General features: G+C 49.5%; 1 protein-coding gene across 1 annotated transcript in view; it reads left to right on the forward strand.

Annotated features, from left to right (window-relative positions):
- The window catches only part of VWF (von Willebrand factor), a 118,244-nt gene that overhangs the window by 67,153 nt on the left and 36,485 nt on the right, over positions 1 to 14,606 (forward strand). Inside the window, exons 22-33 of the mRNA XM_006757606.2 lie at positions 1,392 to 1,538; positions 2,662 to 2,802; positions 2,949 to 3,062; positions 4,486 to 4,642; positions 5,253 to 5,411; positions 5,833 to 5,968; positions 8,506 to 9,884; positions 11,236 to 11,352; positions 11,445 to 11,585; positions 11,888 to 12,031; positions 12,739 to 12,903; positions 14,058 to 14,101. Of these exons, the coding sequence (XP_006757669.1) occupies positions 1,392 to 1,538; positions 2,662 to 2,802; positions 2,949 to 3,062; positions 4,486 to 4,642; positions 5,253 to 5,411; positions 5,833 to 5,968; positions 8,506 to 9,884; positions 11,236 to 11,352; positions 11,445 to 11,585; positions 11,888 to 12,031; positions 12,739 to 12,903; positions 14,058 to 14,101 (2,844 nt within the window). The remainder of the gene's footprint in view (positions 1 to 1,391; positions 1,539 to 2,661; positions 2,803 to 2,948; positions 3,063 to 4,485; positions 4,643 to 5,252; positions 5,412 to 5,832; positions 5,969 to 8,505; positions 9,885 to 11,235; positions 11,353 to 11,444; positions 11,586 to 11,887; positions 12,032 to 12,738; positions 12,904 to 14,057; positions 14,102 to 14,606) is intronic.

Genomic DNA, 14,606 nt, shown 5'->3' on the forward strand with positions numbered 1-14,606 from the left:
GAAAATTTCACACTGGGCCTCTAGTATTCTATAACAAGTTACAGATGCGTATGCATAACATGAGCCCATTTTAATGAAGGTGAAGAGAAAAGTGTGGAGAAGGGTGGTAATGCTATCTGCATAAGGATCAGTACTTACCTCTGAGGGTGGAGTGGACACTGAAGGGCAGGAGGACTTTTCCTTCTAATTATATGTGTATATAATATATATAGAATACAATTACATATATGCATATATATACATATATATGCATATATGATTATTTGTATTTTGGGAAGTGATAGTGTTTTGGGAATTTTTACTTTTTTTTTACATTTTCAGTTCTTTTTAGATAAATCTTTTTTAAAAAGAGCAGTAACCAGATCCAGGCCCTGTGTAGATCTTTGACATGGTTCTCAGAGGGTATATGAGAACCACCAAGGAGATCTTGTTTAAGATGTTGAGCCTGGCTGGTGTGGCTCAGTGGTTGAGCATCGACCTATGAACCAGAGGGTCATGGTTCGAATCTTGGTCAGGGCAAATACCTGGGTTGCGGCTCAATCCCCAGTAGGGGCATGTAGGAGGCAGCCAATCGATGATATTTCTCTCTTATCAATGTTTCTATCTCTATCCTCTCATTTCCTCTCTCTCTAAAAGTCAACAAAAACATCCATGTATATAAAAGCCTAAGTGACCAAATGACTGAACAACTGGTTGACTGGTCACTATGATGTGCACTACCACCAGGGAGCAGATGCTCAATGCAGGAGCTGCCCCCTGGTGGTCAGTGTGCTCCCTACAGGCGCCAGATCTAGGGCTCAGGACTGGCGAGCACCACTGTGGTGGTGCAAGCCTCTCCCACTTGGGACTCCTCTCCTGCTTGGGACTGACTGGGTGCGAGCCCACAGCAGGCACAGAGGGCTGGGATGAGCGGTGAGTGGGAGTGGCAGGCAGGAGTGGTAGACGGCATTGGACTGCCGGTTTTGGCCCCATCCTCGTAGACTATACTGAGGGACCCCACTGAAGCATGAATCCGTGCACCGAGCCTGTAGTATTTTAATAAATAAATAAAATCAATTGCCTAGAGATGCTTAAAATCATTGCCACATTAAAAACCTACTTAGGAGGCCACATGCATTTAATGATCAAGTGTCAAAAATTCTTTTAAGGAAGTGATGGATGATCTTCTGCTAGTTGGTTTTGTTGTATTTTTAATATCATAATTATGATTTTGCTGCCACCTCTATTATTGCCTCTTAGAAGGTTCTTGGAGAGTGATAGGTGAGACAGACACAGAAACATCCAGGCAGGTGGCCACGAGGGATGAGCTCTCACTGAATGGGGCAAATGGAGCTCCATGGAGGCAGATGTGGGTACTCCCTCTCCCTGTCTCACGCTTCACCCTCCTTTAGGTGAATGTGAAGAGGCCCATGAAGGATGAAACTCACTTTGAGGTGGTGGAGTCTGGCCGGTACATCATTCTGCTGCTGGGCAAGGCACTCTCTGTGGTCTGGGACCACCACCTGAGTATCTCCGTGGTGCTAAAGCAGACATACCAGGTCAGTGACCTTCCTCCATTCTTCCTCATCTTGTCTGTGACTTGCTATTGGTTTTCTTCAGTTTCCTGAGTAGTAGGAAGTAGACACTGTGCCTCCTGATGTCTCAGGGGAAGGTAGGCGGTCTGAAAAGGGGATGCATGAGCAGACTCTTCAGAAAAGGGAGGGAGTGAGCCATGCAGACATCTGGATGAGAGAATTTAGGCACGTGCAAAGGCTGCAGGGTGGATGATGTTTGGAGTGTTTGAGCAAGGATGCCTGTGGCCGGAGCGGAGGGACTTGGGGAGAACTGTGGTTAACAAGGGTAGGGAGGAGGCAGGGATCATACTGTGGGGGCTGTTAAACCATGTAAAGATCTTGGGCCTTTTGTCCCAACTCTGGGAACATTCTTATGTGCTTCCCAGTAATTCTCCATGTTGAATCAAAATAGGAATATTTTTGTCCCAAGACAGGGCTCCAACTATGTTGTAAGAGTAGTATCTTTTCTTTTCCAGGCCAAATATTTCCAGTTCCTCCCCTAGTTCTTATGTGATGGTTTCCATTCATTCAGTAATCACTTATTGGGACTTGTATACCAACACTGTGATAGGTGAACATGAAGATGAATAAAATCTTATGTCAGCCCTAGTGGCACTTGGTATACATAAGAACCCTGGCCAGCCTGCTATGAACAGGCTGCTGTTTACCCAGATAAAGGACTCCTGTGTCCATAGTATAAAGTAGTCAGACTTCTGCACTCTCATTGATGCAACGATGAACTAGCTCCTCTCTGCCCAGGCCCTTACTGCGGAGGGTGATGGCTTATATTGGAGATTCTAGAGCCAAGACTGCCTAATTCCCACTTGTGCACTTGGCCAACTACAGGACATGGGCAGGTTGTCTCTCTTTGTGAATCATATTTTTTTCTTTTAACTTTAAAATGAGGTCAGTGAGGAAGGCCAGGAAAAGGCTTTGGCAAGGGCCAGGCTCTGCCGATCACTCTGGTCTCTTCTGGGTCTCCATCTCTGCCTCCCCCGACCCTCCTCCTCTCAGATGAGCGGCCTCCTTTGCTGTCTGGAGCCCTCCTTGCCCTGAGTCAGAACTGGCCCTGAGGTTTGCAATGCTCATGCTCTCAACTTGTCATCAGGAGCAGGTGTGTGGCCTCTGTGGGAATTTCGACGGTGTCCAGAACAATGACTTTACCGGCAGCAATCTCCAAGTTGAGGAAGACCCCGTGGACTTTGGGAATTCTTGGAAAGTGAGCCCACAGTGTGCTGACACCAGGAAAGTACGTTTGGGGTCTCCTTATGGGCTGCGGGTGGTGGGTGGGGGGTGGTATGCCCTGGAGTGGTTGCAGGGCTTGGAAGAGGGTCTCTTGGATCCTTCCAGGTTGACTGTTTTGGTCTATTTCTGTTCTCTTGCCCTGTTCCCCAGGTGCCGCTGGACTCGCCCCCTGCCACCTGCCACAACAACATCATGAAGCAGAGCATGGTGGACTCCTCCTGTAGGATCCTCACCAGTGACCTTTTCCAGGACTGCAACAAGCTGGTGAGGGCTGCCGGGGAGCCAGAGGCAGAGGAGCGCTGAGGGCTGGCCAGTGGCTCGGGCACTCAGAGCACAAGTGTCTAATTCTGGAACCAGCCTGGGAGCCTTTGAAATGATCTGCATGGGGTCACCTTTATTTCGCCCTTCATTGTTGCAAACTGGGAAACAGAAAGGATAATCAACAGTTTATGGGGAAAGCAATGCCTGGCAAGTCATGTTTCTTCTATGCCAGGCCCTGCTCTTCTGAGCATCAGCTTCTCTTCTGGGCATCAGGTTTAGAGCTTGTGCCCCCGGAGTTATCTTGTCTCCAACACTAGAGCCAGGAATTTTGTTTTGCTGTTACCTCACTATATCTTCAGATCTGAGTACTCTAGCTTCTCCCCTCGTAAAACCCTACAGCTCCTAGGTCTTATCTCAAAAACCCTTTTCTGGTCTTAGCTCCAGAAAAGGGTGTTGAGGCCTCATTCTGTGGCTTGCTTTTGTGTCTTCCTCTCCAATGGTGGTAAGCAATTCTCCAAACACACATGCTGCTGTGTTGCACCACCCCTGGGGGCAGGACTGGTTGGATACCTGTATCTCAGTTCTCTTTCTATCCATCCAATGATTTTTAGTCCTGGAGGACGCCAAAGATATTTGGGATTCCCTGCTTTGGTGGAATTCCTGGGCATCTGAATGGGAACAGTGGAGACAGTGAGAGAAGTCAGGGGAACCGGGATTGTCGGCGGGTGTTGGAAATAATGACCCACTCAATGTCTGAATTCATTCCTTTCACAGTGACCCCGAAAGAGGCCAGTGTGTGTAGTGGCATGTTTGGGGGAAGGGAAGGTCAGCCCGATTCCTGTGACTGAATGTGGATGGTGGATAGGCTACCTCTTCGTGTAGACCTGCGGTCAGTGCAGGAGTACACAGGCTGGTCCTACTGTCCAGCATACCAGTCCATAGCACCTCATAGGGCAATGTGAGTGGGTCCTGATGTATTTCCTCTCTCTTCTTGCTGAATGGAGGCAAAGGAAATAGAGTGAGCAGTGTGTGTGTGTGTGTGTGTGTGTGTGTGTGTGTGTGTGTGTGATGTGTCTATGTAAAAAACACTCAAACATCCATGAGGTTGGGAGTCCGTTTTGGGGATGGATGGATTATTGAGCAGGTAAGTGGACAGATAGAAACAAATGTTCTTTTGAAAAATTCTTAGACACACCATTCTATGAAAGACTGGCTTTACGTAATGTTTCTTGCTGGAATACAGATTAGAAGCTAGAAATTCTGCCTTCTTACCCATCCCCTCTTTGGAAGCATTGACCTACATTTCCCCTCCTACTCTGGACCCCCCTTTCTCATACTCTGACCACCAGAATGTTTCCATACAGACCAAGAGCCAGAGTGCCTTTGTCTGGTCGCAAGCTTGGGCTATCCTGGTGCTCCCTTACAGGTGGACCCTGAGCCATTCCTGGATGTTTGTATCTACGACACCTGCTCCTGCGAGTCTATTGGGGACTGTGCCTGCTTCTGTGACACCATTGCTGCCTATGCTCATGTATGTGCCCAGCACGGCAAGGTGGTGACCTGGAGGACAGCCACGTTGTGTCGTGAGTCCTGGTGTCCCTCAGGGTCTCAATCCCCCTCTCCTCAACTCTTGTGCATCTGGACATTAAGACCTTAAAGTGGGTGCAGGATGACACCTTCATGGGAGAGAAGGCAGAGCTCTAGTGTGGGGATGGATGGTAGAGGGCAGAAGGGAGTTAAGACACTGATGTGAGTGAGGAGGGACAGGGGACAGGGATCAAAGACATTAATATGTAGAGACCCTTACTCTGGAGAAATTCTGGAAGGGGGAGAAGGGGGAAGAGTGATGAAAAGAAGAGGGAAGTGAATGTATGTCTTTAACTAGACACTATATTTGCCAATATGAGCGATCAACTCATACATTTATGTAGGGTCTTCCTCGGGTGTAAGCAGCTGATGGTTTCTATATGGAAAACCGACTCAGAACCACTGAGTTCCTGGTTTAGGTGCTTAACAAGTCCAGCAGCCTCTAATATTGGTGACTCCTATAGTTCCTTTGTCCCCAGTGTTCTCGTCATCTCCCCCAGCGCCATCACCACCATATCTGTCTGGGGCCTGGCTGAAGTCCTGGCATCTCAGTGGGCACAGGACTGCCTATGCTTTAATGGTTACGCTCATTTCTTGTCTACACAGCCCAGAACTGTGAGGAGAAGAATATCCGGGAGAATGGGTACGAATGCGAGTGGCGCTACAACAGCTGTGCCCCTGCCTGTCCCATCACGTGCCAGCACCCCGAGCCACTGGCCTGCCCCGTGCAGTGTGTGGAGGGCTGCCATGCACACTGCCCTCCAGGTCAGCCACCTTCCCTGTGTGGGGGCGGATGGAGGGATGGGACAGTTTGTCAGGAAAGGTGATTCCTTGTCTTACGTCATTTCAGCCTTGCCCGATCCCCAACCCTATAACCCCGGGTCCTGTTTGCACGTGTCCTTCCATCGGAGCCAGGCCAGCTATGGTTTTTGTCAAGTTGAGCTTCTGTTTGCTTATTTATGGGTCTATTGCATGGAGCAGCATTTTCTTTAAAAAAATGTTTTTATTGATTTTTAGAGAGAGAGGAAGGGAGAGGGATATATAGAGAGAAACAACATTGATTGGCTGCCTCCTGCATGCCCCCTTCTAGGGATTTAGCCCAAAACCTAAGCCACCTTTAGTTAAAGGTAAGTTTTCCTTGTTGTAAAGGTGAGTTTGGGCTCCTGATGAGAGGTTTGTCATGCAGGGAAAATCCTGGACGAGCTTTTGCAGACCTGTGTTGACCCCGGAGACTGCCCCGTGTGCGAGGTGTCTGGCAGGCGCCTGGCCCCCGGAAAGAAAGTCACCTTGAACCCCGGTGATCCCGAGCACTGCCAGATTTGGTAAAACCTGGTTGTTTGAAGCATGAGTCTTACTGTCTACTCTGGGGACCTGCTCAGAGGTGTAGGTTTTGGGAAAATGCCCTCGCTATGCGAGCTGAAAGGTAGTTTTTGTTTAGCTTGTTTCTCTTGCTTTAAGGACAGACTAGATTGCTTCTTCAGAAAACATCTCTTAAGAGAACCATTAGGCTTCTTCTTCTTTTTTATTTTATTAATCCTCACCCAAGGATATTTTCTCCATTGATTTTTAGAAAGAGTAGAAGGGTGGGGGAGAGACAGAGAGAGAAACATTGATGTGAGAGAGACACACATCGATTGGTTGCCTCCTGCACTTGCCCTGACTGGTGCCAGGGATCAAACCTGCAACCCAGGTATGTGCCATTGACCAGAATTGAACCTGGGACCATTCAGTCCTCAGGCTGATGCTCCAACCACTGAGAAAAACTGGCTAAAGTCCATTAGACTTCTTAACCTCTTCTTGCTGGAGCATGGGTGAAGTCTCACATTGTTCCTGGAGGTCACATCTAGTCTATGAAAGTCAGGCTTCCTTTTTTTTTATTGGAGATGGGGATGCAGAGAAAGAAAGTGAGGCAGAGCCCTGACCCCTCAGTGTGACTTAGACACCTCCGAGCCACAACCCAGTCCCAGGACAGGGCTTTTGTAACTGGGAGGGAAGACTCTGGGTTTTCTCACTCGACTGCCTCTGGGAGTGGGGGAGCTTGGGGAGGTGAGAACGAGTCCCCAGGGTGAGCACTGAGCTTTATGAAGTCCTGCTCCTAAGTAAGGAACATGCTTTTGGATGTTGATATATTCATATATTCAATACCACTTCTTATGGGAACTTAAACTTGAGAACTTAAATTCACTGGGGAAGGGGCCATGGCTACAGCTGCCAGAGTCAGATCCAGCCACAGCCATCTGTATAAACATGAGTGAACGCTGCCCGGGGTGAGTTCTCTAGCAAACACAGGAAACTAGAAAGTATGTCACTCATGCACTGTTAGCAAAGATGGAAGCAATAAATTGTGTGGGCCACAAGGAAGTGGGAATTAACTTCCCAGTAAGACCCTGCCTATCTACTTGCTCTCTGTTGAAATGGAGATTAAGGAATAAAGGAAGGGCCAGACACTGGCATGGGGCTCTGAGTGTAGAGCCATTGAGGACATGAATGTAGAGCCATTTCCCCACCGCTCTCTGCTGGCCACAGGGAGGGCAGCTGCCAGGGGCAAACAGGTGTGGACAGTAGTTCCAAAGCAGGCTGGAGCATCACCTGGGAAGTGAGCCGCAGGGCACACATCCCAGGGCTCTTGGCCTTACTGGGAGTGCTGAGGGCAAGTTACCTCAAAGACCAAGAGTTTACAGAAGAGAAGGTACTAGCCTGGGTTGTATCTATAGTCTGGCATAGCCTGCCACTCTCCAGGACACTGGTGGAAGGGAGAAGGGGTCAGAAAGGCCGGGAAATTTGGACTGGTAGTGTAGGAATGTGTGTCAGGGGCAGCTGCTCTGCTAAAGACGCATGGTATGTGCTTGGGGCTGGGTGCAGGGTCTAGCTAGCCAGTTCCTGGCATGTGATAGGTGCTTCCATATGTCTGCTGGAGGATTGAATGAATGAGCCACTGACTTTCCCCCATCAAACATCTTGGGGACATATTAAACATGGTCCAAAATTCATCCAGTTTAAATCCTGTTATAATGAACTAGAGGTCCAGTGCCCAGATTTGTGCAATGGTGGGGTCCCTTGGCCTGGCCTGTGCCCTCTCTCAATCCGGGACCCCTCGGGGGATGTTGGACTGCTGGTTTCGGCCCGATCCCCACAGGCCAGGCTGAGGGACCCCATCGGTTCATGGATCCATGCACCGGGCCTCTAGTATGCATATAAGATCTTTGGTTAATCTCTTCCTGTCCTCCCCTCTCCCTTCTTCCCTCTGAGATTCATCAGTCTGTTCTATGTTTCCATGCCTGAGCATCTGCCCTGAGCGTCTGCATTGAGCATCTTCCCTCTGGTGGTCAGTGCACATCATAGCTACCAGTTGAATGGTCTAATGGTCGCTTATGCTTATATATATGGTAGATACTGTAAAGCATTTATATTCAGTAGAACATTTATGAGTCCTGGTCAGTGTCAACATTTTAGAGTAATATTTGTCTTTGGAGTTATTTGGCAGAAGGTTTGGGTTGTAATTAAATATTTGTATTGCTAGAGATGTAGTTTGATAAAAAAAAAATCTACTTTCAATGGCTGTGTGGATGGCCTTAAAACAAGAAAGATTCTTTTTCAGGTCCTAGTAAAGTTTGGCTTGTAGAATCCAGGGAAGCCTTTGCTGTGTGTGTGTGTGTGTGTGTGTGTGTGTGTGTGTGTGTGTATGTTAGGGGACGTATGTTAAAAATGATGTCTCTCTTGGGTGGAGAGTGACCCATGGGAGCTCAGTGCAGGTGGGCTAGGCAGGCAGATGTATGGAAACAGGAGCAGCGGTTCTGAGTAAGGCTGAGAAGCGCTCAGAGCCTCTTCCGGAACCATTTCTCTTTCTCTCCCTCTGCAGTCACTGTGATGGTGTCAACCTCACCTGTGAAGCTTGCAGGGAACCTGAAGGCCTAGAGGCGCCCCCCACGGAAGGCCCGGTCAGCCCCACCACCCCGTATGTGGAGGACACCCCTGAGCCGCCGCTGCATGACTTCTTCTGCAGCAAGCTGCTGGACCTGGTCTTCCTGCTGGACGGCTCCTCCAAGCTGTCCCCGGCCGAGTTTGAGGTGCTGAAGGTCTTTGTGGTGGACATGATGGAGCGCTTGCACATCTCCCAGAAGCGGATCCGCGTGGCGCTGGTGGAGTACCACGAGGGCTCCCACGCCTACATCCAGCTCAGGGACCGGAAGCGGCCCTCGGAGATGCGGCGCCTCGCCAGCCAGGTGAAGTATGCAGGCAGTGCAGTGGCCTCCACCAGCGAGGTCCTCAAGTACACGCTGTTCCAAATCTTCGGCAAGATCGACCGCCCCGAGGCCTCCCGCATCGCCCTGCTCCTGACGGCCAGCCAGGAGCCCCAGAAGTTGGGCCGGAACTTGGTCCGCTACGTCCAGGGCCTGAAGAAGAAGAAGGTCATCGTGGTCCCGGTGGGCATCGGGCCGCACGCCAACCTCAAGCAGATCCGCCTTATCGAGAAGCAGGCCCCCGAGAACAAGGCGTTTGTGCTCAGCAGCGTGGACGAGCTGGAGCAGCAAAGGGACGAGATTATCAGCTACCTCTGTGACCTCGCGCCCGAGGCGCCGGCCCCGACTCAGCCCCCTCCTATGGCCCAAGTCACCGTGGGTCCGGAGCACTTGGGGGTTTCGACGCTGGGGCCCAAGAGGAACTCCATGGTTCTGGATGTGGTGTTTGTTCTAGAAGGGTCGGACCAAATCGGCGAGGCCAACTTCAACAAGAGCAAGGAGTTCATGGAAGAGGTGATCCGGCGGATGAACGTGGGCCAGGAGAGCATCCACGTCTCGGTGCTACAATACTCGTACACGGTGATCGAGGAGACCACCTTCCGCGAGACACAGTCCAAGCAGGACGTCCTGCAGCGGGTGCGGGAGATCCGCTACCAGGGCGGCAACAGCACCAACACGGGGCTGGCCCTGCAGTACGTGTCCGAGCACACCTTCTCGGCCAGCCTGGGGGACCGGGAGCAGGCACCTAACCTGGTCTACATGGTCACTGCGAACCCCGCCTCTGATGTGATCAAGCGGATGCCTGGAGACATCCAGGTGGTGCCCATCGGCGTGGGCCCTCATGCCAACGTGCCAGAGCTGGAGAGGATTGGCTGGCCCAATGACCCCATCCTCATCCAGGACTTCGAGATGCTCCCCCGAGAGGCTCCTGACTTGGTGCTGCAGAGGTGCTGCTCCGGAGAGGTGCTGCAGATCCCCACCCTCTCCCCCGCCCCAGGTACGTGGGCACCTTGCATAGGTGCCATGCCTTGGTGGAGAGATGCCTCTTAGGTTCCAATCCCGGCTCCCCTACTCTGTGCCTTCGATCACATCCACCTCCAGAGTGCCTGTGTCCTCACCTCCTAGGCAGGGAGAGTCATCTGTGATCCTTTATTGAGGAGGATCTGTTCTTGTGCATTCAAAGGTAATGCAAGTCTATTGTTAAAGTTTAAATAATACCAAATATAGGGAGTAAAAAATATTTATTCGTCACACAGCCTCATCCTACCCAATCCCACTCCCTGCCTTGGAGGTAACCTGTGACATTTGGTGATGATCAGCTTTTTGACCACACTGGATGGATGCAATTATTCTAAGTAGCTGACACTCTTTGGGGGCAAGGCCAAGGAATGGTGACAGGTAGCAGTTAAGTGCTCAGATCCTGTAGCCGGACTGCCTTGGTTTGAATCTCACCTCTGCCACTTACTAGCTGGGCAATTATGGCAATTTTGGGGGTAATAATTTTGGGCAGATACCTCTGTGTGTATCTGTCTCCTCATCTGTAAAATGGGGATAATAATAGTACTTTTTTTGAAATATGTTTAGAACAGTTCCCAGCACACAGCAAGTGCTTGCCACTCTGCTATGATTACTGCCTTCAGAATGGATACTAATGTCTAATCAATTCCTAGTTCTTGAACATCCTCATTTGGCGTGTCTGGGACCATCCAGAATAACTAGCCTTCTTTTAATGTCTCTTTATCCTCCCACTTGGACTCAGTGCCTTTGTTTCTTTGTTCTTGTTTTAATCAGAGCCACAGATTTATTGAAATTCTTGTGATATTTCTGTGAAGAACAGGAATAGTGTCACTGTACGCAGTCTCAGAATGGTGTTGAGGCCAGAGTTTGCTTCCTCACTGTGATCTGTGCTAGAGCAGTCACAGGAGCAGTAGGCATTTATAATCAGAATACCTTTCAGCACTTACCTACCCGCGAGACCCAAGGCCATACTGCTGCTCCATTTCCTTTTGCTATCTCCCTGTTTTGCTGCTCCAGTATCTCACTCAATTCTGGAAGAGTTGCAGCCTCCTGTTACTGTGAGAACAGATGCCTCTCGCTTTCATGGGGAGGCATTTAAACTGCCTTTGAGTGGCACTGGAGTCTTCCCAGTGCCTCCAAGCTTGGGGCACTCCTGGCCTCCTTACCTCCTCCCAGGCTCATCTTGCCATCCTGCAGGACTAATGGTGACACGTCCCTTGATGGTGCCATGTGGTTGGTGGTGCCCCAAACCTGCCCATTGAATGCAGCTGTGTGCTGCAGTGGCCGGTGCACTGCTGGCACTGTGTGCTCACCTTCCTGTCTCTCTGCAGACTGCAGCCAGCCCCTGGATGTGATCCTCCTCCTGGATGGCTCCTCTGGCTTTCCAGCTTCTTACTTCGATGAAATGAAGAGTTTTGCCAAGGCTTTCATTTCAAAAGCCAATGTTGGTGAGTGAGGCACCTGAAGGAGCAGGTTAGAAAGGGGCTCTTCCTGGCGCTCTGCTTGCTCGAAAGCGCTATTCGTGTCCTCTTTCCGCTAGGGCCTCAGCTCACGCATGTGTCCGTGCTGCAGTACGGAAGCATCACCACAGTCGATGTGCCATGGAACATGGCCCAGGAGAAGACCCAGTTGCTGGGCGCTGTGGACCAAATGCAGCAGGAGGGAGGCCCCAGCCAAATTGGTAATGTAATGTCATGGGCTGGGATGCAGGGTCTGCATCTGGTCCTCATTCTTGGCATAAGTGAGGAGTGACCTTGGCCAGTCACTTTGGCTTTGGCCTCAGTTTTCTTTGCTGTAAAGGGAGGGCCTAGATGCTCTTTCTGGTCTCATCTGGATCTCACTTGTGTGCGGGACTCCCTGAGTCTCTGAATCATTCCGCTTTGGTGGCCTAAGGACCTACCTGGAGACAGGATGCCCAGTTGGCTTCAGAAATGCCTTCCCTACAGCCAAGACTCACTTGTGTGGTCTGTTCTCCACTCTCAGGGGATGCTCTGGGCTTTGCTGTGCGATACATCACGTCGGCAGGCCATGGTGCCAGGCCGGGTGCCTCTAAGGCGGTGGTCATCCTGGTCATGGGCGACTCCACAGACTCTGTGGCTGCAGCTGCCGAGGCCGCCAGATCCAACCGTAAGTGTCCAGTGCCCACTCTGAGACTGTGCTAAATTGCCCGAGGACTGAAAGTGGGAAGGTGTTACTTCCAGATGTCCCGGCTGATTTAAATGCTCCATACCTGCATGTGGCCTGGTTTCAAGCAGCAGGAAATCATCCAATCCCTGTGCTATTTGGAAACCAAGTAGTAATAAGTGTGTGTTAACCCTCCATTTGTCTGCATTCTTTAGATTTTTAACCTTTAATTTTCACTTTGTGTCCAGGAATGGGTCATAGCTCACACTTTTTTTTTTTAAAGTGGTATCCTTGGTCTCTCACCACCGTCTCCATGTCTGTGGCCAGAGGGATTCATATGGGGCCTTGAGAACCATTGGGGAACTTCCTGTATTCAGAGCCCTTTTCTAGTACCAGCCTAATGGGTTTGGGGGATGAGTAATGGAAAGAGACAAAGGCTGCTGCTTTAGGGAGGGGATGAAACAAGCATGACCCAGCCTGGGTGGCCCATAACAACTTGTGCTATGAATATCAACAGACTGGTGTGGTGCTGAGGAAGGGCCAGGTGAGTGGAATGGCACTAAGTCATCTCATGGCCACCTGTGAATGTCCAATCTGGAAAACATGAGGCTCTATACAAATACAGGGTGTAGCTTCAGGCCAGTCCACTTTGTGCCCACCTAACCAAAGCAGGTTGGCAGAGACCCTTTCTTGTTCCTCTGCTCACTCAGGAGTGACAGTGTTCCCTATCGGAATCGGGGATCGGTATGACCCAGCCCAGCTGAGGACCTTAGCAGGCCCAGGCGCCAGCTCCAACGTGGTAAAGCTCCAGCACATCGAAGACCTCCCTACCATAGTCACCCTGGGCAATTCCTTCCTCCACAAGCTGTGCTCTGGTGAGTCTGGTAATATCTTTCTTCCTCCTCACTCTCAAAAAATTAAAAACAAAAGCAACAAAGCCCATTTCAGAGACCTGAAGGTGCTCAGGCACAAGATGTTGGTCTTGAAGGAAGAGTGTTGTATAGACCAGGACCTTTAAGTTTCTGCTCATGAAAAGTGTGTACTATGAATCTCCAAGGGGCTTCCAGACAGCTCGCTGGGTAGAGCCCTCTTTCCTGTTCAAACTGCCCATCCAAACTTTCGTAGAAAAAGCCCATGCTCAATTGTGCAAAGGGATCTTGGATAAAAGAGTAGAAAATAGAACAGGGAACCTCAGCATCCTGTAGATCATGGTCTTCTTCCTCATGCCCTAGACCAGCCGTGGGCAAACTACAGCCCACGGGCCGGATCTGGCCCATTTGAAATGAATAAAACTAAAAAAAAAAAAAAAAAAAGACCGTACCCTTTTATGTAATGATGTTTACTTTGAATTTATATTAGTTCACACAAACACTCCATCCATGCTTTTGTTCCAGCCCTCCGGTCCAGTTTAAGAACCCATTGTGGCCCTCGAGTCAAAAAGTTTGCCCACCCCTGCCCTAGTCTCACTCTCAGCAAGAATATATGGGCCTTTAGAAACACAGTAACATAGAATCTAATATCAAAGTACCATAGTTTAAGTTGATTTAAGATTAGAAACCTTCTTTTAAACACATATGATTTATTTGACCTGGTTTAATATGCATTCCTAATGTAATTAGTGGTGAGTCAGAACCTACTACAGAATTATTGCCCTTTCCTCCTGGTAGGATTTTCAAGATTCCATTCAGTGTTGAGGATCTTGCCTCATTTCCTCCCTACTCCCCACACTGGCACTGACATATGGAAGAGGGAAAGGAGATACTGACTTTGAAAAAGCTTTATGAACCATCGTTATTGCTGTGTTATCACTATTGCTATCATCACTATTAGAAATAACCACAAAGCCTGCCTGAAGAAGCATGGAATGCCACCTCTTATCGGTGTACCCACATCCTCACTGTTAAACCCACTCAGATTATTTTCAGAGTTAAGTCAAGAACTAGCCCAGGTAGCCCATACAGACATTGTGAATGACTTAGACTTTCTGGGTGATGGGTGGGAACTCAAATCTGGTTTGTGCCTGTTTCAGGGTACATTGGAGTTTGCATGGATGAGGATGGAAATGAGAAGAGAGTAAGTTCCTTTTTGTTGACCTTGAAAGAAAAATCAGAAATGTATATTTTGGGCCCTTGTTCCTCCTTGTACACTTTTCTTTCCTTATGGTCTTGGTCCAGTTCTTTTTCTTACCATTATATTACGCTCTGTTTGTTTTCGTTTTTGGGGGCGGAGGGGATGGGTCCACCTGTGAATCTTATGTTCTGTCTCCTGTCTCCTTGCCATTTAGGCCTATTGTCCGGGGGAGGAAGGGAACTCCCTTCTCCGCGTCCTGCATGGAGAGAGAGAGAGACATGAACTGGTTCTCTTAAGTAGAGGCGCTTTGGGATTTGAGAAATGAAAAGACAGGACACAAATAGAATAAGCTGGGACTGGGTGTGGCGTCTGTCCTCTGATAGAGGGACAGACAGACACGCAGCACCAGAAGTAAATTTAATATATATTCGAGGTAACAGGAAGTTACATCACATCTAGGTGGGCCTTGAATTCCTGGCAACATAATAGGACCCACCCACCTTAGCAC

This window comes from Myotis davidii, unplaced genomic scaffold, assembly GCF_000327345.1.
Source record: "Myotis davidii unplaced genomic scaffold, ASM32734v1 scaffold13, whole genome shotgun sequence".
In the NCBI taxonomy this organism is placed as follows: domain Eukaryota; kingdom Metazoa; phylum Chordata; class Mammalia; order Chiroptera; family Vespertilionidae; genus Myotis; species Myotis davidii.